General features: G+C 47.1%; 3 protein-coding genes across 7 annotated transcripts in view; 2 read left to right on the top strand and 1 right to left on the bottom strand.

Moving 5' to 3' along the window:
• LOC8039891 (protein RRP5 homolog) overlaps positions 1-6,807 on the top strand; it is a 56,363-nt gene extending 49,556 nt beyond the window's left edge. The window contains exons 27-33 of the mRNA XM_029974497.3: positions 3,455-3,701; positions 3,775-4,345; positions 4,423-4,607; positions 4,665-4,833; positions 4,904-5,057; positions 5,119-5,284; positions 6,621-6,807. Of these exons, the coding sequence (XP_029830357.2) occupies positions 3,455-3,701; positions 3,775-4,345; positions 4,423-4,607; positions 4,665-4,833; positions 4,904-5,057; positions 5,119-5,284; positions 6,621-6,789 (1,661 nt within the window). The 3' untranslated portion in view covers positions 6,790-6,807. The remainder of the gene's footprint in view (positions 1-3,454; positions 3,702-3,774; positions 4,346-4,422; positions 4,608-4,664; positions 4,834-4,903; positions 5,058-5,118; positions 5,285-6,620) is intronic.
• On the bottom strand, positions 6,808-15,214 carry LOC8039892 (catenin alpha). 4 transcript variants are annotated; one of them, XM_029974499.4, is made up of 17 exons: positions 15,134-15,214; positions 11,663-11,782; positions 11,410-11,599; positions 11,184-11,350; positions 11,004-11,123; positions 10,857-10,946; positions 10,622-10,795; positions 9,887-10,568; positions 9,614-9,814; positions 9,395-9,546; positions 9,247-9,328; positions 8,889-8,950; positions 8,538-8,825; positions 8,347-8,481; positions 8,192-8,284; positions 8,101-8,124; positions 6,808-8,030 (listed from the first exon to the last, which is right to left on the bottom strand). In XM_029974499.4, the coding sequence occupies exons 2-17, from the start codon at positions 11,756-11,758 to the stop codon at positions 7,866-7,868; spliced, it is 2,721 nt and encodes a 906-aa protein (XP_029830359.1). In that variant the 5' UTR covers positions 11,759-11,782; positions 15,134-15,214; the 3' UTR covers positions 6,808-7,865. The 4 variants fall into 4 exon arrangements, with proteins under 4 accessions (XP_029830359.1, XP_040357785.1, XP_029830358.1 ...); XM_040501851.2 differs by lacking the exon at positions 9,247-9,328 and adding an exon at positions 9,034-9,103; XM_029974498.4 differs by having other exon boundaries at positions 15,013-15,212.
• Positions 15,215-15,441: 227 nt separating this feature from the next.
• On the top strand, positions 15,442-20,920 carry LOC8039893 (protein MAK16 homolog). Of its 2 annotated transcripts, XM_002413775.5 has the most exons (6): positions 15,442-15,577; positions 15,880-15,926; positions 16,014-16,340; positions 17,171-17,300; positions 17,600-17,722; positions 20,607-20,920. In XM_002413775.5, the coding sequence occupies exons 1-6, from the start codon at positions 15,563-15,565 to the stop codon at positions 20,817-20,819; spliced, it is 855 nt and encodes a 284-aa protein (XP_002413820.1). In that variant the 5' UTR covers positions 15,442-15,562; the 3' UTR covers positions 20,820-20,920. The 2 variants fall into 2 exon arrangements, with proteins under 2 accessions (XP_002413820.1, XP_040068942.1); XM_040213008.2 differs by lacking the exon at positions 15,442-15,577 and having other exon boundaries at positions 15,817-15,926.
• Positions 20,921-23,806: the final 2,886 nt, after the last annotated feature.

The raw sequence follows: 23,806 nt of genomic DNA, 5'->3' as shown, positions 1-23,806 counted from the left end.
GCCAAACTTCGACAAAAATCATCAAAGGGACAGATGTTTTCTGCCACCTGTCGGGAATTGCATGTTTGATCATTCACTATTTTGTTACTTCGCAAAAGAGTTCATTTAAAAGAAAGATTTAAGCAATTTTTTTTTTTTAATTTGCTGAACTTTTTTTTGTATATTTTATTTTAAAAACTAAGCAAATAAATCTATTTATTTCTTCATTTGATGATTTAAATGTATGTAGCAGATTCTATTCTAGATATATATATAATAATGAATTAAGGTCATTAAAATGACCTAAATTTCAGCCTTCTGGTAGCATAAGAAAATTGCCAGACTTTGCCATATGCAAAACTTGCCAAACTTTGCAAGAGGTTGTAAAAAGAACACAGTATGGCCTTTTTTTTTTAATTATCCCAAAATATAGGAATTCTTTTAAATCCCTAAAAAAAAACTGAAATAAAAATTATATTGTTTTTCTACAAGAAAACAAAAAAGTTTGCACAATATTTACGCCGTTAGACGCAATTTAAGTAAAAGTCACAGCCCACAAATCAGTCGCCCCACCCATTAGTGCTAGATTGGTTTGGCTGCTCAGCCGAGCATGCTCGCAAGCCTAGTGTCTTCCTGTTGCGACGTCAGGTGCGTCTAGTTTGGCGTCTGACACCGCCTGCTAGTTGTATGAGCAGATGCACAACAGCCTCCGGCATCGTCTACTATTTTACAGCCATATATTATTGTCTGCAATGTATGTAAGATGCGGCCATGAAAGCAGCGCATCAGCCATCACTTCCGTCTGTCTACTATTCCGCCCCAATCTAAAACAGTCTGCAAAGCTCGCAAGGTGCGATCATGAAAGCGGTGTTCTGGCATTCCATCGTGCAAGAGCCACGGTCTAATACGAGCGTCTGTCAGCATCTGTTGATGTGCGGTAAAAGTGACAGAGAGGACTAAAAAAATATCAACAGAATAAATATGCGGTCTTTTCAGTTTTCAAGGTGGGTGAATGTCATGACGCACAATTAAAACGCAACCTAAAAATTTTTGACTTTAGCTAGCCAGGTGCACTGCTCTTGAAGACGGAAACATGCCTGGACAAACCTGATGCGAGGTGAATGCCCGATTGCTTGCAACGAAATGGCTCGCAATTTCTTACCTACGCAAGTTAACTCTCAGTACTGGAAGAATGGTCACAATCACGACGCTTGCACAATTCTCAGAATAATGGAGCCACTTTTACGGGAACTGACTCATTTATTCAGCATTAAAATGCTCAAACAAACAAATCAAGCAAAACAGTTGACGTGGGATGCAGGGCTTACGCTGGCCCCGCTGCTAAAAGAAGCACCCGCGCAGTGCTTCCGAAGGTGTGTATTTGTGATAATCGTTTGCTGCAAACTATGTGGTGGAGAATATCTTCTTCTAATCACCTCACTGAATGCGAAATGACTCGCACTCATGCTCGCTCGCACAAGCAAGCAATGACTCGCACTCATACTCGCTCGCACAAGCAAGCTCAATGAGCTTGTGCAAGCTCAATGTGAAACCGCTGGCCGCAAATGCCAGCATCCACGTTTTTTATCGTTTAAAACCAAAGTGGAAAACATGATCTCGTGATATTTTTGAAAACAATAATGACTCTATTTATACAAATTGTTTCTCATACATAAAAAAAAAAAAAAAATTGAATAAAAGATTACGGTGGCATGGAGAAACAATTTTACAACAAACATTCCACACGTCAATCATCTCTCCAACCAATGAGAGTCGAGAAATGGAGCGTACCTAGCTACGTTTCTGAGTGAGGCGTACAGCGGGCTATCTCCACCTAAATTGTGTCTGACAATGTAATTGCGCAAAATAATATCATTTTTTATGGGCGGAAAAAGAAACAATGAAATAGTGTCCCAAATAAACTTTAAAAAATGTTTTTTTCTATTTTTGTGTTTTTTTAAGCATATTGAAATCTATTTCCAGAGTTACAAAAAAACTCCTAGTGCTTTATTTTGAGAAGTGAGAAAATAACGAGCTATCAAACATGCAATACCCAGCAGGAGGGAGAAGAGTCTGTTTTTGCCTCAGTCACTTGAATGGTCTATTCGCTTCGAGATTCGATCGGCACGGCTCATGTGGTGAAAGGCAGAACTACGCTTTGTTTTACACTTACTTGGAGAGAAACGCATGCTACGCACGTGAGGCCGAAGCCGTGGAAGGCGCCAATGCAGCGCTCGCGCGCTAGAATCAACTGCCAAGAGCTCGTGCTCTCTACCTTTGCCCGTGCTCTCTGCCGTTAGTGGGGATGCTTTGTCTCCACCCGCATTGTGGACAGATGGAATCACCACGTGTCTCATAGAGAACCATGAGTTAACAATAGCACGCTTCCCCTAATTTCAATCTGGGTCTCGAGGCCATTAGCTTGACAACAAAATATCTGACAAGCTTGCCATTTGCTCTCCCTTTCATTTCCAGGATGATCCCAAAACATCTATTTTCTTGGTCAAAATTTTAAATTTAACCCAAAACTGTGCTTGAATTGAAATGAAAACACACATATACATATACCAAAAAGTACCGGGCAAGTGCCCACTCAAAATTTTGAGATAATTGCGAAAAAATGGGGGATGGGTGCTTGTCCGGTCATCAGTTTTACATATCAATGTACTGTGCGTATTTTCTCAGATCTTACAAATTTGCAAATGGGCACTTAGTGTGGAATGGGCGGATACGTGGTGTTCTATGGTAGTATGTAAGTCATCATTAACATACTCGGTTATTTATAAAATACGTCACGTCTCGTCATCAGTCAAATTTTGATGTTTGTTATGTTGCTAGTTATGTTGCTAGTTGCTAGAGGATGATTTAAGCAAACTGTCTAATAAGTAACATACGGGATCAAAGCAGCAGCTATGGCGATTGCTCATCAGTTCTAAACGCAACAGCGCGTGCCACCTCCTGCAAGCGTACTCACTGAATGTCCTCTTCTTCTAAGATCAGAGAGCCTCATGACATCATAACAACGTTTTATGTGCCAAACCAACTAAGGGCATCGGGCACGCCCCAGCAGAGGACTGAGGATTCATTGCGGCCACCTGGGGATCTTTTGACGTGCAACTGAAATCTCAGTTGCACGCCTTCTCTGCAATAAGCTTCCGTCAGGTTGCGGGCACCTCGGCCGGGATTTAATCCTCACGTCTTGTCATAATAAACGGTCTGAAAAAACAAATTCTTATATAGTTTGTACTGGTAGCCTGCACCATGTAAAGCTTCAAATTTTAAGCTTGTCTAGTCTGCGGACTATAGTCCAGAAAATAGGATGGTCCTTTTTGCCAGCATTGTACAATGAAATACTCATGAAAAAGAAATGAAAGCAGTGTTGCTCTTAAAAGGTCTGATTGAGCAGCTTGTGGGTCGTTGAAAAAGTATTGGAATGCAGTTGTATAGACACTTGCATTTTTCTCGATTTGTGCAGATACAGACACATTAGAACCTGGTAGCAAAGTGAATGCCTGCGTGGTGAGTGTACGGACAACTTTGGGTGCCTACCTGTGCCTCCCACTGGGCCATCGTGGTGTTATGGGCCTCACTGATGTCAGCGACGACTTCTCGAAAACCACGGCACTGATGGAGAGCCACCTGCAGGCACGTTATGTACGCTGCCGCATCCTGACTCAAGACGAGGAAACCGGCCAATTCCGTGTGTCCATGCGAGAGTCTCGGTAATTTTCCGCTTACTTTCTAATGTTTTTGCATATAATTCTACATGTATAATTATATGCGTTTCCAACATAGGCTCAACATGGCCAGGGCTTCTGCGGTCGTGGACGTAGAAGTAGACGACTTCAACGACCTAAGCGTGGACACTTCTCTGAGAGGATTTGTAAAAAGTGTAAACAAGTTTGGTTGCTTCGTGAACGTCGGTTACAACATCGATGGACTAGTACCTTTGTCAAAACTTCCTGGGGCGATTCAGAGGAACAGGAAGATGCTCAAAATTGGCTCGTTAGTCAGCGTCGTCGTGAAGCACATCCAAGCCGCCGAAAAAAAGCTCCTGTTGACGCTGAGCAACTCTGAAATCCAAAGTCCGACAGCCCCTCGGAAACGGCGACTGTCTAGTACATCCGAGACGGAGCCCATCTACGACAGCACAGAGAAGAAAAGCAAGCTAGATCCGCTGCCACGACTGAGTTTGGGCGAGGGATTCAGCTGGGACGTGGAGGCCACTCCAAACTTGGCCAAACATTTGGAAGACGCACCAGCTGTCCAGAGTAGCGACGACGAAGCCGAAGAACAAGGGAGCAAGCACAAGACCCGCAAGGAAATCCAAGAGGAGAGGGAGCAAGCTGAAGCAAAGTTGCGCGAGGCAAGTTGCCATTGAACTATGTGTGCAGCTCTCCATTTGCCATAGCTCACAACACTTTGTGGATGTTCTCGTTGCAGCGGGAGCGCAGGCTGGTGGACCCCAGCCGCGAGCCCGAAACTGTGGACGACTTCGACCGACTTGTACTGGTGTCGCCCAACAGCTCTATAGTTTGGTTGCGGTACATGGCCTTCCACTTGCGCCAGGCAGAAATTGAGAAAGCACGAACTGTGGCTCGGCGAGCGCTCGACTGCATTCAGTTCAGGTGGGTGTTGCTTATCTCGCCGTAACCGGAAAAGTTGCCAACCGATCGTTTCTGCAGGGAGGAGCAGGAAAAGCTGAATGTCTGGACTGCATTGCTCAATCTTGAGCACCTGTATGGTACCCAGGACTCCCTAAACGAGGTTTTCCGACAGGCACTCCAGTGCAACGATTCACTGAAGGTGTACACACACTTGGCACAGATCTATGTGTCTGCCAACAAGAATGAGGTGAAAGCTGTTTCATTTCAAAGCTGCAAAGACTTGAAAGCTCAGCTTTTTTTTCCCTCCCTTTACACAGCTAGCCGAAGAGCTGTACAAGCAGATGCTCAACAAATTCAAGCAAAACGTCGATGTCTGGCTTGGCTTTGGTCTCTTCTATATCAAGTCTGGCAACGTAGAGTCCTGCAGGTCCCTACTCCAGCGAGCACTAAAGAGTTTGCCGAAGCAGGATCGTAAGTAACCAGGTATTGAAGTCAACGAGAACAAATCCCAACCAGGTTGTTTGTCCTGCAGATGTTGCCATCATCTCCAAGTTTGCGCAGATGGAATTCAAGTATGGAGATGTCGAGAGAGGAAAGAGTATGTTTGACAGCATTCTAGCAAACTACCCCAAGCGCACCGACCTGTGGCTAGTCTATGTAGACTTACTTGCAAAGCTGCCCGATGTGGAGGGTGTTCGGTGAGTCATCTTGACCTACTGTGCATATTGGAGTTGCCAACTATGAGAAGTTAAGTCCGTCCCCAAGTAGATGTGGCCGATTAGTGGCTTGCAGCCATATTTTCAACTGAGCAAAGTTGGTTCATTACACCACGTCCCTTGACCTTACTGCAGGGGTGGAAGCGCTGCGCCAATTGCGCCATTATGCGCCATTCCACTTTGGTTGCGCCATCCTGCTCCCAAGCGCACGTTGCACAAAAACTGGGCAAACAAGTTTTTTTTTTTTTAGGCTATATTTATTGGAATATTTTTTTTTTATTGGCCACAGCGGTTTACCGTCTTGTGTTTGTTTAGGCAATTCTGAAAAAAAAAAAAAAATGGGGACTTTTAGCAAACCGTTGCCGCGTACTGCGCACTACCGGAGCCTTTAAAGCATGCTTTTAAGCGCGCGCCCGAGTGATACCGTGACCGCAGGGCGCGCTTTAAAAGCATGCTTCAAAGGCTCCAGTAGTGCGCGGTACGCGGTAACGGTTTGCTAAAAGGCCCCATTGCTATGCAACCACCATACCGATGTGGTCGTGTCAACGGCGTGTAAGCCTGTTTAGTAGTTTTCGATGATGCCTATCTAGATTCTAATTGAAACCATCCCTTTATAATAAATAATTAACAATTTAATTACTAAAAATAATTACCTTATATTGGAAGCTAACAATTTTCCTTAATGGGCCCTTTGACGCAGACCACTATGGCATCAACCTTTTTTTCCAAGACATGGCGTGGGCTGTGATGAAAACAATTCTATTCAATGGTCCAATAAAACAGTTTTACTCGAGGTTTGTTCCCAATAGGAACAACCTCCGCAACTCTATCAAAGTGTGACACGCATACCCACCCATAGGATACTGGTTCATCAGACCTACACTGGCTGCAAACTTCTGGGCCATTCATGTGTGCACTGTGTGCTTGTTTCTGTGTTTGCTGCAGTTTATTTATCATGTGAAAATAGGCGAGTGACAATGTCACTGTTGAAGCAGTGCTGCTTTAATTCAAGTCATCACGGATCCAGTGCAAGCTTCTACCTTTGTAATGATATTGGAATTTAGTTAAAAAAGTCATGGAACTGAAAAGAAGCAATTTTGGCAAAAACCCTGCTAATGTATCTCAATGCCCCTTGAATAGCCAGTGACTCTTGTGCAAGACATATTTTAACTGCAGGAGCAAAAGTATGCAGGCAAGCTGGTTAGTAAACATAACCTAAATCCCGAAACAAGGAGAAATAAAAAACGAACAAGACGATTTCTTGTTCCGGGTTTAGATTAACATAATTTAACTGGTGTCCACACCTCTTCCACTGCAGGAAAACCCTCGAGCGTGCCACGTCCTTAAATCTAAACCCCAAGAAGATGAAGCCTCTCTTCAAGAAATGGCTAGACTTCGAGAAACAACATGGGGACGATACAACTTCCCAAAAAGTGCGGCAGCGTGCAGTGGAGTATGTGGAATGCCACACCCTTGTCAATGAATAAATCGACACATCCACAGAAGCAGTGCAAATCTGTCTTTATTTGGACACGCACACACACATACGACAGCACTTGTGGAAAAGATTTAGAATTTCTCTTCTATACAGTCTGGAACATACGCCCACATCCAAGTTACAGCTCGCCACGGAGCACAGGGGATCAAAACTTCATGCCTCCCTCCCCCCCCAAAAAAACAAATGCACACTGAGATATGTTGGCTAGTCTCCTATGCAATCCTTCCATACAATATAGCCGCATCTGAATGGTATACAATCTTTCAAGTTGTAGGGTGCACTGAACAGTTCAAAATCCTCAAATATAAGATATCGGCAATAAATATAACAATCTTTGCAGAAACGAAGGTTGTATACAATAAAAAAAACAAAAAAAAAAACAGACAAGGGCCTTCCGTGATTTCAGAGTGGACTAAGCAGCCATTACAACCATTATCCTGTGAAGTTCCACGCACAAGCAGGTGTTAGTGAAGTTAGAAAAGCACCAGAGACCAAAAGAGTGCTAGTGTAGAAAACCTATCGGATGCACATTCTCGGTTAATAGAAGTTTGTGACATGCCACCATGAGTATCAGTAAGTGACAGATCCACCAAATGATGCTACAGTGATTACAAGGTTGTGACGGTAGTAGTAGGAGGAGAGAGAAAGTCCACTTGGGTGACTGGGATGGTGCAATCTGAGCTAAGGTTTGGACGCAGTAGTAGCCACCAGTTTTCCACACAGAGATGAAGCTGTTTCTACACCACTAACGAAGTGCTAGGAGAGAGAGAGAGTAGGGCCCGTCCGCCACTCGAACGGGCAAGAAGCAGTTGTGACTCATGCTGCAAATAGAAATACTGCCCTTGTTCAAGGGTCCACAAGAGCACAACACAGCTCGCTACAAGGGACAAACATCCAGGGATGGGAACGAGTCGTTGTGAGGGGGTTGGGCAGTGGTACGACGAAGGGGGCAAGGGGACCTCTTGAGTAGTGTACAGAGGAGCGTACTAGAGCACCGGAGGGGTCTACGCTTGCAGGCTATGGAGGGGGGGTTTCGGCCGTGCAAAGGGGGACGGTGCATGCTGCTCAGACTGACTCGGCCAGACTCTGAAACTCACTGAGGGCCTTGATGGGTGCGATGTTCTTTTTCTGCGAGCCCTTTCGCACTTTGGCCCGCACTTCCTCGGGCTTTTCCCTGCGCACGAGCGGCTTCTTCTCCGGGGCCTTCATCTTCCACACGACGATGGGAGACTGCAGAGGAAAAGTCAGGGTTGGCACGAGCCCTGCGGCAGTGGCGCGCCTTGGCCCTGCCCCTACTTACACTCACGACGCCGCTCCGTGGGTACTGCGGGGGGAAAAGGAGCAGAGGGTTAGTGAGGGGGAACGTCTTCCGGCATGCTTTACCGAGGTACCTTGGTAGAAGCCACGTAGGAAGCCTTCACCGTCAGGACGACCGCATTCATCAGGTTCTTGGCTGCTTGGATCAAGGACGTAGCACTGTCAAGCTGCAGAGGAATGGCGATGTAAGCAGAGGCGTGGGAGCCAGCTCGCAGTAGTTGGCACCTACCCCAGACACAATCAGGTTCCCGGAGATGTTTTGCACGTCGGCCTTCACTTTACTGGTGATGTTCAGCTGGTGGCAGTAGAGCGCTATGCGCTGCAGGTAAGCGATGAGATCCTTCTTGGTGCTCGACTCTGGGCACTGCAAAGAGACGCTCATGAGGCTGGGCCCAGCAAAGCGTTGCCGCACACACCCACCTGGTCGGCAATGGTGCGGGCCAGTTTGTCCAGCTTGGTGCCATACTCCGAGATCTTCTTGGCTGCGTTGATGACGTCCATCGTGGTCTTGAGGGGCCCTTTGCCCCGGGTGAAATCGGTCATCTCCATCATGATCATGCACATCTGCTTGGCCAGCACAATGATGTCGTTGCCAGTGTCATCCCATTTTGCCACTTCGCGGTCAAACTTGTTCTTCTCTGTGCGGAACGTCTCCACCTGGGCAGCGATTTTCTGCTTCTCTTCTTCGGACACAAACCGGTATGCATCCTGTGGAAAGATGACCGTTCCAGTGGGGCACTCCAGGGCAGTTTCACAATACTCCAGACTCACCCTAGTGTTGTTGATACCGCTGATGTCGGGATATTCGTCATAGTCCGCCGTATGGGCACTAGCTACAGGAATGAGAAATGCCTCGTCAGAAATTAATCGCATAACACAAGGAGACACCCATGCAGACAAAGGACACAAAGCTTACATTTGCTGCGTGTTTCATACGTGTTATCCTCATATTCGATTTCTGTTTCAGAGTCCAGCTCCTCTGCACTCTAGAAAACACAAGCGTCAAGCATGCCGCTATGAAGTAGACAGCCAATGCTAAAAGCAGAGGGAAAGCAGCCCACAGGAGAAACGCAACACCAAGCCACCCCTGGTCCGTACAACACATTGATTGAGCTACAGTTCTCACAACCTCTGCTTCTCCGAGAGCCAACAGAACGCCAGCTGCCAGAGATATCTGAGCCGTCCATCTCGTCCTCCGAGTCAACGTCAAACTGAAGGGCATCAAGAAAATAAATGCAAAGTTTAACATGGGCCTTTTAGAGACCAACGTTGCTTACCCTGTTCATAAGTACGGCACGGCGGATCTCGCGCACCCCGTCGTAGACAAGCCGGGATGCATCAATAAACTCGTTTTCGTCCATTTCTTTGTGCGGACTTGCACTCAAGGCCTCCACGGCCATTTCCACTTTCTGGGCAAAGTTGGGCATGACTGGAAAGCAGGTGTAAGTGAATGCAGCGGTCTGTACAAATAAGGCTCCCCTTCCAGAGTGACTCACCCTGGTCTCTTAGCACCGCCACTGCCTCGAGTACACGTTCGGTGTAGATACCGGGCTCATAGTTGTCCATCTCCGAGGTGACCACGTTGCAGACACGGGCAGAGCGGCCCCTGATAGCACCAGCCGTGCGATCAAGTGCGTCGGCATCATTTTCTTGTAAAGCTAGCACGCATTTGTTTACATCTTCCAGGATGTGGTTCTCTGCAAGGGCCAACCAAACCTCACTGCCGATCCACCAAAACCCATGCAAGCACCAAAAAACAAGGCACCAACCTGAAACTGCAAGGAAGTCGTCGATGGTGGTAATGTCATCCACAGCTTCGGTGAGCAGACGCACCTGCGTCTCCCAAGCATCCCGGAAAGCGTCCATGTTCTCTTGTGCTACCTTGGAGCGTGGTCGGGCAGCCAGGATCCGAGCTGCGTTCACCACTTGAGGGCAGAGTCCTTCAATGTGTGCAGCTGCGCAGCGCACCATCTTGACACCGTCCTCATGGCTAGACATAGAGCATGCCAGGTTGGCCACTTCCACCAGCTTATGCGCATGCTCGGCAAACACGCGAGCATACTCTTCGACCTGCCGCTCATCCCCAGCCCGTGCCGCCTCCACCAGCACGAGCAGCGGTACTTGCGTCTCGAGAAAAGAGTCAGAAACGTGGTCTACGACTGCCTTTCGCAACTGACGCCTCAGATCCCGTGTCTTGCGCCCCATCTGCTCGACAGCCTTGTCCAGCGACTCTTCTTTGCGGCCTGCGCTCGCCATGTATTCTGCAAGCAGGTCCTGCAAGGCCTGCCGCACCGCATTGCACTCGGCAACGATGCGCTCCCGCCGCTCATCACGTGTACACGACGAGTCTGCCATGAGTGCTGCTCCACTGATGATGCTCTCGAGTCGCTCCTCCAAAGCAGGCCGGGTACGCAATTCGTTGTACGTCAGCGGGTCAAGCACCACTCGCTCCTGCGGAGAAAAACCGTTTAGGCCTGTTGTCAGTGTAAGTGGGAAGGCCTTACGTCAAAGTCGTCCAGCGCGGCGGCTAGCTCGCCAGGGCCTTCATACGAAGGCACCAGAGCACCCGCGCGCCCCTGAGCCACGTCGCCGATTGTGTTGACCGCCTCGCAAACTTGTCGGAAAACGAAATCCCGGTTTTCCTTCGCTGCCAAAAGCTCAGGATGACGAACATAGACCTGCAGATAACGAAGCCATCCTAAGACTCTGTGGAGGGGCCGACTTCACTGTGCTTAGTACCTTGGAAGCTGTGAGCAGCATCATACTATTCTTTTTGAGCACTGCTCGAGCAGCAGCAAGGTCGTCCCGTAATCTTGAGTCTTTCAGCTCCTGGGAATGAAAAAGTGGCCTTGAGTGGCTCGTCTCGCTGGATAGAGAGGTCCTCACCGCCTGTCTGCGGGCAGCCTGTTGAATTAGCTCCATAGTGTTCACCCCGAAGTTCCGGAAGAACTCCATTAGCTCGGACTGGCTCGATGCATTCTTCACCTTGTCCAAGTCATCTTCCACCTGACGACGGAAGAGCCATTGGCAACGGGTCTCGCAGAAACGGGCAACGAGCCAGCTCACCACACGCAGGGACTTGAGCAGTCGATGAACGTCCACCATATCCGCCAAGATGAGCAGACGGGTGACCGCGGACAAGAGGTTGCGTGCCGAGCGCACCATATTACCCCTTTTTACGGACGAGCAGGGGTCCTCAGCAAACTCTCGCGAGGCCTTGCTCATGGCCTCTCCTGCAAGACCGGCCAACCGAAAACGTCACTGCCAACCTCGGCAGACTGAGCCCACTCACCTGTCTTGCGGACTTCCTCCACGGCAGCCATCATCTCCTGGTGGATGTCGGGATTTTCTGTCGCAATCTCTTCGCCCTTCTTGATGAAGTTCTCAGTGGCCCTCTCCACAGCAGCCACCAAAACGTGGGCACGCTTGGACCGCCCCTTCTTCTTCTTGGAGGGCCCCTTGGTGTTGACCAGCGTGGTCACCTGAAGTTCGCCAAGGAACAGGTTTGTCAAAAGCCCTCTCTCTAAAATAGCCATTAGCCTTGCCTGAATGACCAAGGGCTCCAGCGTTTTCTCCACGGAGAGTGTCTTGATCTCGAGGTTCTTTGGGTCCCATTTGAGGGCGACTGGAGGTGGTTCCATGGTAGTCTTCAGACTCTTGCGTCCCTGGGGGCCAAGTGTGCAAGCAAGTTCATGAGCTGGCTGTGTATGGTAGTTTTGTGTGTGGTTGTAGTGGAGCTCTTTCAGTGTCCTCGATGCAATCACATACGCTTTTGCTTATGAAGTTGACTGTACCAGTCAAGTGGGCATTATACCAAGATACACATTTCCTGGTGATTCGGATGGAAATTTGGCGAAGGCTCGCACGCTCTTTATCAGCAGTACATGTTACAGCTACAGTTTACCCAAGCGACTTGGCTGCCAACCAGGGCTGTTCTAATAAAGAAGTATTTTACTTGCATTGGAAGCAAAACAACAAAATTGAGCCCCACAATCTCTAAATTTCTAATAAAGCTGTGACTGGTCAGACGGTGCTGTTTTTACTGGAAGTCTCGGAACGTCTAAAAAGCTTTGCAGGCTCTCAAACTTGACAACTCCTTATACTTGCAGCACTGATCACTTCAGTAAGAGTTCAAGCCTAAATTTTTCTGAATGGAGACATACCATATACATCACTTGCAATTCACTTGATTACTCAATCAATTTGGACTATCGAGATTCTCACTTTCAGCACAATTACAGATTATTGTTTTTGTGCGTACGAGTTATTCCAACCGAACGGGTCAATCCAGCAAATTCCAGCGACGTACGACGTCCCAACTGCCGAGCAAAGAATTGTTTCATGAGCTGCATGTGATCCAGTCAACATTTATCCTTGGCCCACAATTCTGAATATATATGCAAAGCCTGTGTCTTTTGTCCCTACTTCAAGGCAACTGGTTTTTCATGCAACCTCCTTGACTGAGTAGATGGTTAGTTTGCAAAGGAAGGGCTTCAAGTGTTGTGGCCACAGGCAAGCTGGTGCAAGTTTGTGAACATTGAGATGTGTGTGCTGTATCTCTTCATTAAGGCTTGTATTCTTCAACATCTGCAGTGTAGCCAAATGCCAAAGACACATGGACTTTATAGTGGCTACTCCATTTTTCCGTTCCCCTTTCCAAGTCATTTGTTTATAAGCCAGTCTTACTCCAATAATTCTCCTTTGGTCAGGTAGGTAGTTTGCAAAACAAAACGGATAGATGGGATGTAGTAGTATTTGGTGAACATTACAATGCAGCAATGCATCTGTTAAATACAAATGCATGGAGAATATGCGGTGCTCTACGAACTACAATCACAAACACACTTCAGTTGCTCCATTAAGGATGTATCTACTGATGCATGCTGTTGTGTAAAGGGAACCCCAGATTCTTAGAAACTAGTGTAAGTAAATGTAATACAAGGTACCATATTTTCCGGGCTATACTCTGCACCCGGTGTATAGTCCGCAAAAGCCAATTTAGACGAAAAAAAAAGGTTTTGCTTAAATAGTTTGCACCCAGTGCATAGACTGCACGCCGTGCATAGTCCGCACCTGGTGCTCAGTCGACACAATAATCTTATCATACACGGCACTTTGATGAATGTTTGCTTTTTTAGGTCACAAAGAAGCTTATATTACACAAAAATCATCCTTAACATACTCTTTCATTCACAAAGTCAGTCACATCTCATCATAATGAACTAACTATCTTGAAAAACAAAATTCCTGTATAGTCTGCACAACTTTAAATTTCGACTTTTAAACACACATAGTTTGTGGGCTATAGCCTGGAAAATATGGCAATTGTTGCTCTATTTTGTTTTCGTAACAAGAGAAGTTCTGGACACCTCATCTCAACCTACAATGAACTCTAATCGGTGACAGGTTAAGTATGCAGTAGATGCTCCGCCTCGAGCGCAAGCGTTTGTTAGCACTTGGTCACACACGCAGCCAAAACCTGATGAAAAGCAACAAGTGCATGCTGAAGGCGGAGCTTCTACCACACTTTTAGCATGTTGCCGAGGCTTTGCTTGGGGTGTTAACAGATGTGGCAGCCAAGCCTTTTGTTTCTAGTCATTTCTTTGAATTTCCCCCGTGAGTGAGTGCCATCAGCATCGGGTACTACAGTCACCGACAGCTTTCGAAAGACAGGGCGAGTCTCGAGCATCTCATTATTGCTCTGCAGCCAATGAAATTGCAGCATTAGCCAACAAGAACATGGAAGAACGAATTGCAAAGGGGCGCAAACATAAGCCATGCCCTGTAGTTCTTCAGCTGCCAACGTATATACAGCATCAGCCTAAGCAGAACGCCAAGGCATCCTACGATGAACTGAAGGAAAACCTGCGGGCCATCGGGACCAATCACGAGCCAGTTAGAAATCGCGTGGTATACTGCTCCAACGTGCACATCGCAGCATGGTGGTCCGTAGCTTCGGCTCCATTTCATTGTAGGGCGAGACAAAGCAGAGTACATTTCAACAGCATTCAAATATACAATCAGCTTTTATGCTCAGAATTAATGCCACATATTTCTCTAAGCAAGCCAGTTTCTCAAGGTATTTTTTTTTTTCAACATGCCAGTTTCTGTGGATATTTTTTTTTTGTCAACTTATCAAATATTCAGCCTAGCTTTAGAAAACGTTTGTAGTTAGAATCTAGACATCTGAGGCCAGTTCCATGGTTTTCCATGTGCACTTCAAAACACGACAATGTGGCCGCTGGCGTCACGCCAAAGGGAAATGAATGGAAATAAATATTGCACCTGCAAACATCCTTGCCTTACCTTGGAACATTGATACTGGCAAGTTTTTTTTTTTTTTTTTTTATGGCTACCGAAAGTTTACTTTTTTTTTTATAGCTATATTTATACGTTCCATGTAGACTTTTGTATCGATCTGCCCACATAGAAGCATCCCCACCCCCCCAAACATCTCTGGTCGAAGCCTAGATTAACAAAATAAAAGGAAACTCTAAACTGGAACGAATGGCGAAACGAGATTACACCGCAGAAGGCGTACGCCACATACTGCCGGCAGTTGGGCATCGGAACTCCAATGAACGCAATACGAACCCCCAAAACTACCGAGGAAATGTTATTCTGCCAACTCAACTCAAGCATCCGTCAACCCTTTGCACAGCGAAGCTTGCGACACACAAAAGGGCCACTGGGCGTCCCCAGACTTGGAAAAGGAGAAAAAAAAAAAAAAAGGACGCTTTACGTTTAACGGATATTTCCCAACTCTCACGGTACCGAAACGACGGCTCTGTTCAGCTCGCGCAAAAATCGGAGATCGGTTTGCAATGAGCCACGAAGCCCAGTAAATCCCGACCCACCAACCCTCGTTCCAAAACTTCCAATTCAGTAGGCTTACCGATGGAATTAGTTCAAAGCTGGACGCTTGATATGGATATGGAATGTACAGGACAATGTGTGCACACGACTATCGTTTCACTAGCTTTACTCTTAGTGCAAACATAACCACGAGTACTAACCAGTGCAATTATAATTTGGTATTCGGGACACACTCAATACTTAAAACAACTGAAAATGGCGAAGTCGACCGGAAGTGTGTGTGTGTTATCAAACTTCAATGCAAATTCTTCGGTCAAGTGCGGCGGGCGAACGGGCATCCTGGCAACCAACTTCTTCTCAAATAAGATGTATTAAGAATTTATTTTAATTTATGTAACTAATTTATTATATTTAAATTATTTTTCAATACTTTTAGTTGATTTTGTTTATTTATAATATCCGAGAGCATGACTTGTTTCGTTACTTGCGCCACCGGTCTTGATGCGGCATGCGGCTACGAGGCCAGTCTTTTACCAGCTTGTTTCTCGGCGCTCGCAGCACGAGGGTTTGTTGGCTGCGTGGTTTGCGTCCAATTATGACAGATTTGCTTTATACTTTATAACGACAAAATGCAGAACGACGACGTAAGTTATCAACGTTGCTTTCTTGAAGTATCGGGAGCTCTGTGATGCAAACATTAGCGATACACGGTCGCAGCCAATCTCAGGTTCGCTGTTTACCGTGCTCGCATTGATCGCAGCTAGCGTACCAAAGTTGTAATCGGTGGTTAAGGGCGGCGATTTTTGTTATAGACATTTACCATCGCACGCATAACATAAACTGACGTGTTACGTCTTGGCCTACCCCATTACGTACGCAAAATGTATCCAATTCATTCATGTTGTCGAACAGTTATGCTAGGTTTGATGACACGTTTCGCCGACAGGTCATATGGAGCATCATCAAAGGAAGCTTCTGCTCCTTCAAAGTCAAGTAAGTATTCCCACCTTGATCAGATACACACGCTGCGTTGATTTTTTCGTGGGGGGCTAAGGCGCTGAACACCGCCTGTCCTTTCAGCACGAAGGGCCAGCAGTTTTGCCGAAACGATTTCAACTTGACGGGCCTGTGCAACCGATCGTCATGTCCCCTGGCCAACTCGGTGTACGCCACCATCAAAGAGGAAGAAGGCAACTGCTACCTTTACATGAAGACGATCGAGCGAGCCGCCTTTCCTAACAGGCTTTGGGAGAAGGTGAAGCTATCCAAGAACTTCGAGAAGGCACTAGAACAGATCAACCAGCACTTGGTCTACTGGCCCCGGTTCGTGCGCCAGAAATGCAAACAGCGCCTGCTCAAGATCACCCAGTACATCATCCGCATGCGCAAGCTTAGACTTTCTCGCCAGTAAGTGAGCAATTCTGTTTTCGATTGCCAGCGTCCCCAAAGTCCGAACGACTCTCGTCTCATTAGGAACCCACAGTCTTTGGTTTTGATGTCTGATTCAGAAACGGTAGTCTGCCGGTGCATTAGCTGATGACACCGATAGTGCCTATAGAGTTACTGGTTTTGCGGTGCAAACTAACTGTTATACTCACTAGTTGCACGGAGTGCTACAAAGGTAGAGGGGTGAGAGTAACACAAGCAGTTTGAAAGGAGGGGAAGGAGGAACTCTTCTCTTACCCAGACTCTTCTTTGTGCATCCCCCCGTCCATTTTCACCCATTTGGAATTTAGCCCGTCACTCAAAATTCGCTTAAAAGGGGCTTTCTGCCTCCTCCCACCCGTGGCTTTGACTGCACTGCTTGCAGCTAGTGAGCTAAATAATAGAAGTATGTCATTAGTGGGCATCTGCTTGTGGGACTGGTGTATGGCAGACCAAGTTGCAAGCAAGGTTTGCTTCATTCACTGTGTCCTGTTGGGTGGCGGCAGTGGCGAAACTGTACTCTTCAGCAGGGGCAGTTCTGTACCCAGCTAGTGTTGCTTTGATGGTCTTATGTTACACTAGGATGTGCAAACCCCCACCACCATCCACTGCAAAAGTTGACACTACTCTAAACATTTCAGCCCTGTTTCCACTCTCTGAGCACCAATTTGCCTAACCTTGCAACTCAACGTTGTTGTTTTTTTGTTTTCTTTAATGTGATTTGTCAAAATTTACATTATGGTGGTTCATGTTTGCAGCATCCTTCAGTTGGTGCCTTTTACCTAATGTGGTCCCATTGCACTTTACTCCAGGAGGAAACTGGTGCCCATGCAGCGCAAGATAGAACGACGAGAGCGCAGGAGAGAGGAGAAGGCACTTGTGGCCGCCCGTCTTGACTCGGCCATCGAAAAGGAGTTGCTAGACCGCCTACGGCAGGGCACGGTGGGTGGTGGCACGGCATGGGCTACCTTTGTGCCTATATGCAGCATTTTGTGCTCTCTCCCCATTTATCATCCCGTAACTTTTACCGAATGTTAACCTCGGGGATAGAGTCGGAAAAAAACTGCCGCTCAAAATTACTTTCATACAAGTATTTGTGGGATAGGGTTGTTTCATAATATTTCTTATTCTGACCCAACTTGACGTTGCTCTCAATCTGTACTGCATTTGGTTTGTTTATTCTCATTCGTGCATTTTCTCTTCCCTGCTGACATACTTTGTTGCACTTTCGTCCGCCGCAGTACAAGGACATCTACAACTTCCCTCAGAAGGCTTTTGACAATGCCCTCAAGGGCGAGGAGATCGAGAGCGAGGTGGAAACGGACGAGGAGGAGGAGGAGGAAGTAGAGGACGACCACGATGTTGTGAGTGGACGGCAGCAGGATTTGCTTTGCGCCTTTACAGCTGCAGTCTATATATGTATATATCTGTGTTTATATTTCTCTTTACACTACTGTTGAGCCTACTTTTTGTCCTTAAAATAAATAAATAGTAAAACCCCTTTTACTCAAACACACACAAGGCACGCTTTGGTTCCTCGACTTAGCATAATATTCTGAGTCATTAGAAGGGGGGGGGGGGGGGGGGGGGGGCGGGCTGCTGCCTAAAAATTTATAAAACAGTGTGGGAAGGGCCTGTTCCACTTAGAAGACAAGGCGCCTTCACCCTCCCCCAAACGTCATCACTAGTGGATGCAGGCAGCGCTGCCCAGCCTGCGTCAGCATCGCCAACAGCATCACGACAAGCACAACGCCAGCATGCGGCGACGCCAAGACGGGCGCGTCTGCCGCTTAGGGCAGGTTGGGGATCCATTGACGATGACGTCATGCGCAGGCCTTCTCTTCTGGGGGGTATTGGCCGGGCCATATCTCCATTGTGAGCTAAAACAGAGAAACAAACGCCCCTTTCGCTGTACACATCTGTACTCCGCCTCACTAAAACCGTGCAGTACAGCCAAAGCTACAGGGGAGAGAGAGCATATGCCAACCTGTTCAAGAGGAGGAATGAGAGAGAAGGGCTGGGATTCCCCATTCCTCCTTTCCCTCCTCTGAACAGGTTGGGATGCACTCTCTCCCCTGTAGCTTTGGCTGTACTGCACAGTTTCAGTGAGCGTGGCTGCATGGAAGGTACAATAATCTCAAAACTCAGATTAGTTTTATTGTTTTATACACGAAGTCAGCTCTGTTACGTCACGATGCGATGGTGGCACGTCGGGCACACTTCCGGTCTGGGGCTGTGGGCGGAAGTCGCCATGCGAGACGTGCATTCCTGCATTCTTTTTGAAGAAACCAGACAAAAACCTGCCTTCTCATAAAAACACCACGACTAGGACTGTGCCAAAAGAGGCTGGAAAGGTTTGAAGGTCAGTTTCCATATGTTTTTTGCTTGCTCGGTTCGTCCGAGAATGTGGATAGGGCCATAAAAAAGGAAAACCAGACGCCGTCGGACCACGATTGCTTGTGCGGGAAGCACTTTGGGTTGAATTCACGGATGCTTGTGGTCGTCAGGTTTATTTGTTTTCTTCCAACATGAACGCAGGAAAACCGCAAAGTTGTACGGACCACCTGCGGACTATGTTCAGTGCGTCTTCAGTTCGAACGGCTGCCTGATCGTTCGAACTGTTATCTGCTCTCAAACGTTTTTGCTTGTTGTCGTCTGCTCGTTCAAATGACAGCGGCCCGTAGACCAAACGTCCAGTTATTGCGGTAAGAAGGAAGTGCAGGATTCAAATACCTTTAAGTTTGAAGCTTGGTTGGAATAAATAGGCTCGGTGTAAGCAGTAGATACAAACATATGCTGATAATTGTTACCAGTGGCCATCACCGACTTGTTATGTCTGATTCGCTTGGTCCAATTCTGCTGGCGATTTTCAATATCGACGTCGACATCTCAGCTACGGTTCACACTTTCGCAGCCCGACCAACGCCGTGACTGAAAATAGCAAGCAGAATCTCAGCACTCAAAGTTTTGCGGTGCAACGAGCCTCATTTATTTCGCTGAGGCCGCCCCAGTAGTCAGAAATTGCTTGGAAGACATAGAATCAACCATTTTAACGCGAGAAACAGTCCGGGGTCTTACACCGACACCAACAACATCGCATTTCAATGGTTTGTTTACAGGTGTCGGCAAGCTTTTTGCCCACACTCCATCGCGCATGCGCGGCGCCGGTGGCGTCCGCTAGGGGTCCCCGGTTTGTTTGTAAACTTAGGTTGGTGTATACAAGCTCATGAACCAATGTATTGCTATCGCCAAATTCGTTGCTTGCATGCTAGCGGTGAACAGCACTGCTCCACATCTTTCGTGCTTGTTCCATGAAAGCACATTTCGAAACTGCCGTGTTCTAGGCTCAAAATTGAATGGGATAAAATACATCATGCGCTGCGAGCGAGCGAGCGGGTTAACGAAGTGCGAAGTCAGAGAAGAGGGAAAGTGGAAGCCTGCGATCACGTCGCATGCTTTCTCAATCACAAGGTGCGGACTGTTGTGCAACTTCCTTGTTTGGCGCATACCAACGTGCGCCCGTGCACGGCATGACAGCAACGCAAACACTACGATAATGCAGAAGCTCAAAATGGGATGCTTCACAGGTGTTTCTGTGCGGCATTCAAGCGAGTCTTTACTTACCCATGTCCTTGTCCCAAACATCGCCCCTGATGGCTGGGTTTTTGCTGATTTTATTTCGGGTGTAGACGAAGCTGCTTTCTATTGTAAATTTTGTTATCTCCATGGTTTTTCTTTTGCACAAATGCCCTTTGACCTTGAGGTCACGGAAATCGAGGAAGATGTGTGGACAAAGTAAAGTGACTTTCCCTCTTTCGTTTTTTCTTTGTCATGGTTGTCTTCCAACATTACAGTCGGCAATCACGACATTGGGGGCGGGTGCGTGTTTGCGAATTGTGAGGTCTGCGGGGTATTTGTAGGGGGGTGGGCAATTACTCAGTGGTTTATTTTTTTTAATTTTTGTTTTGGAAATCGATATTTTGAAAATTGTGGGGTGGGCGAGGATTCGGGATATTACGGTGGGCAGGTGTTTTAGTTGGAGATGTCTTCATCAGATAATATGCATTACATATACCATGGCTGCCGAATTGGAAGCTAGGAACAACTCAAAGTATGTCTACCCACAGCCGTTTTAGTCTAACCTTACAATGCAAAACCTAAAACAAAGGTAGAACACAAGGAAATCTCTTGTGTGTTCCCATCGTTTATATATCTTACCGGTCTGATTTGTCGCCATTCCTCATTCAGGGTACGGTGGAGTATGTTGCTGCTGAGGATATGGAAGAGAGCGACATGTCCGACCTGGAAGACATTGCTGACAGCGATTCGTCGGAAGAAAAAGAAGCTGATGCTGAGCGACCCACCAGATCATCCTTAAGGAAAAAGCGGCCACACGTCGAGATTGAATATGAGCAAGAGGCAGAGCCTTCCACTTCCAAAATTAATGGAAAAGACTTTTAGGCGATCTCTTCGATATGTAATGTACAATTTCCCAGTGCAAAAATGCTGTTCCAATTAAACAAAACTAGAAAAGAAAAAAAATTGTGCTTAAGAACGTTTTATTGTTCTAGTTTTTGTTTGGTGTTGATTGAGTTTATGACATAGCAAGAATTAGTGTGTGTGCGTATTTTGTAGGTGGTGACAGAATCAAAAGGAAAAATGTGGGAGGTAAGAATGCAGGAAAAATCAGCTCTTGCGATGTACAGGACACAAAAGCAGGACACGAGAAAGGAAAATGTGTTTGACAACAGATGAGTGGCGTTTGGCAACTGCCGGTTTTTTAGGAAATTTTGGTTAGCTGTTGACAAATGTCGACGATGATCTGCAAGCCTGTCTAAGCATGGTTCTGAAAACTACAGTCTAGAGTCTGCTTGCACAGGCTTGCAGCTCATTGTCATCGTTTGTCAATAGTGAAGCAAAATTTCCTAAGGAACTGGAAGTTGCCAAACGCCGGTCACCTATTCACTGGGAAGTTCTTTACTGTTCGAGGCGAGAACGGGAGTTTTGAGGACGAGGACGTATAGGGCTAAATTTCAGAAGACGGACACATTATGTGCTGCCTGCCATAATGAGAGCGAGACGCTAGAGCACTTGGTTTTGAAGTGCACGGGGCTTGGCCCTGTCTCCTCCTTGAAGGGGTAACAGATTTGGCCGGGCCCTGGGTTTTGCTGGCGACTATGGAAGAGAAGGATTACAGTCGCAAAGAGGCGATTAGAAGATTGGTGGAAATAATCTAGGGGCAATTGAATGATGCACAACTAACTAGCACAGCTGGGGAGAGGCGGGACAGGAAAATTGGTGGTACACCCTCCCATGTGGCTCTGGCCCAAAGTCTCAACCCTGTCCCCCAGTGGGTCTGGTGCTGGGGTAATGCCGACAAGGTTTGACTGGAGGAAAATTGACGACTCCCTCGCTGTGGTGAAGAAGCGGGGAGCGATATTTTTTAGTTTTTTTGCTCGATCCCCCAAAAGTCATCCTAATGACAGGGGAAGGAAATCGGCTTGGAAGGGTGAGAGGAATCGTAGGTTTTTCTTTTTAGACTTGGGCTCAGTGGCTACCACCCGCCCGTTACAAAGGGTATTATAGCCATTAAAGGGTAACTCCAAAGAGAAAAAAGCTTTTTTTTTTTTAAGCAGCCTAATTGGGACAAGCGTGTCACAAAACAAATCTTCCACGAAAAAAAAAATTTTTTAGCAATATTTACGCCACAGGACGTAATTTAGTCGGAGTCGGAACCTCTCCAGATTTGAAACCTCCGCTCTTTCGACCAGCGTGGAGGAGAAGTACGCTCCGCCCCTCACTCTTGGATTGACTTGGAGCGTCTCGTCTTCCGGTGCGTCTTTTCAAAGATACGCTGGAGGAACGGGGGGAAGGTGATGCCGATGTACGCTAAAAGCTAGAGCCAGCTTTTGTTGCTTTTGTTTGGTCGGAGAAAATCTGACAACAACGCACGTTCAACATGGCGCCGGTATTTTGGTTTGACGGCACACGAGAAGCTCCGCAGTTTGCGAGCACATGTAGCGAAGACGTGACCGGAGAAGTGCCCTCGTGATGTTACCGCAAGACGGAAAGTATCATCCGTAATCGTTGTGTGTGCTTTGAAAGCGAAGGGAGTCGCAGGGTTCACAAGTACGTAACCACAAGCCAGCGTTCACGACAGCGCTGCGTTAGCTTCGGCGATCTCGTTCTGTTCGGTGCACGTATGGAAGTGTGCGAGATCCAAACGAAAACTCGCGTGCACAGCGGCGTAAACACGTCTGCATCGTCTGGGTCACAGTCTTGGTAATCCGAGCGGTGTGCATTCGCATCTTTGGACATTATTTAAAGTTAGCGCTACGTCTTTTGTTCCTAATTAAAAGCATTGCAAACTATTTTGATCATTATAGCACCCCGCACAAGTGCCTATTATACAGATTTTGTAATTCAAACAAAAAAATAAAAGGGGTTGCTGCCGCTAATTGGGAACAGCCAATGACGTCATAGACACGTGGACCAATAGGCGTCGACGGGCATTTTTGTTTTGTTTGTTTCTGCATTGGGCTCCCTCCGCCCTTCTGCATTGGCTCCGTCCCCCTGTAATGGGTAGGAGTAGGATTTCAAAATATGCCGCCGACCCCTGCCAATGCATGGTGGAGGCTATGCGGTCGCTACACACCACTGTATCGCTGTATCCATCCATAAGCACAAGGTGCCCCCCCCCCCCCCCCCAAAAAAAAAAAAAATAAAAAAATAACTTTGAGCTTTTTTGTTTGGTGAAGAAGGAAGAGCTGCGGGGCTGTAGCTTGTCTTCTCGGCGGTGGCTTTCCAGGCGAGCGATCTGCTCTTCTTTCGCAAGGGAATCTGAAGCGCTCGACGCAGTGGAACTTTAGGCGATAGCGGCTTCTCGACGGTTACAGAACCATTCGCGCTGCTGCGCAAGTCGCTGCTCATTCAATCAGCTCCCGCTCTTCCTTCGAAGAAAAGTTGCCACCATCTATGAGCATTGGCGGCAACCGGTTGTCTGGTTGCTGCAGTCGCTCATAGATGGCAGTAGCTGTCCAGAGTTTGGTGTAGGGAGGCTCAAGTGAGGGTGGGTGCAACTGCTAGATCGGCGAAGACGGGACATGGACGCCATTTAATTGCTAAATTTTGCTGGGAGTCTATGGGGCAAAGGGTCGTTTTCTTTCCTAACTCGGGTCATAAAAGCCTATTAAGGTGCTTGAATAATTTACACAAGGTATAAATGATTACTTTTCCATAGCCACCAGTTTTGTTGCGATAGGTTAAGTATTTTTTTAACGCGAAAAATGGTAAATTCCGCCATCTTGGACGTTGCTGCTTGTCTGGCAACTTTGCTTTCTCCGCTCGACGTTTGCAATTCTCGGAGCGAGAAGGAAGCGAGAGAGGCTGCGCCAAGGCGCTCGTTGCTTGCAATGGGAGGCGAGAGGAGGAAAGGCGCATGGAGCAAC

The sequence above is a fragment of the Ixodes scapularis genome, unplaced genomic scaffold (genome assembly GCF_016920785.2).
Source record: "Ixodes scapularis isolate PalLabHiFi unplaced genomic scaffold, ASM1692078v2 PGA_scaffold9__187_contigs__length_104089568, whole genome shotgun sequence".
Taxonomy (NCBI): Eukaryota; Metazoa; Arthropoda; class Arachnida; order Ixodida; family Ixodidae; genus Ixodes; species Ixodes scapularis.
The sequence above is the reverse complement of the archived record's forward strand: the minus strand, read 5'-3'. Positions and strand labels throughout refer to the sequence as shown.

Coding starts and splice junctions, on each gene's coding strand:
- LOC8039892 (XM_029974499.4), bottom strand. CDS start 11,758: ATGGAACCACCTCCAGTCGCCCTCAAATGGGACCCAAAGAACCTCGAG. Junction 8,285..8,346: donor GGAACCTGATTGTGTCTGGG/GTAGGTGCCAAC, acceptor ATTCCTCTGCAG/CTTGACAGTGCTACGTCCTT. Junction 8,125..8,191: donor CCTACGTGGCTTCTACCAAG/GTACCTCGGTAA, acceptor TTCCCCCCGCAG/TACCCACGGAGCGGCGTCGT.
- LOC8039893 (XM_040213008.2), top strand. CDS start 15,832: ATGTTGTCGAACAGTTATGCTAGGTTTGATGACACGTTTCGCCGACAG. Junction 15,927..16,013: donor TTCTGCTCCTTCAAAGTCAA/GTAAGTATTCCC, acceptor CTGTCCTTTCAG/CACGAAGGGCCAGCAGTTTT. Junction 17,301..17,599: donor ACCGCCTACGGCAGGGCACG/GTGGGTGGTGGC, acceptor CGTCCGCCGCAG/TACAAGGACATCTACAACTT.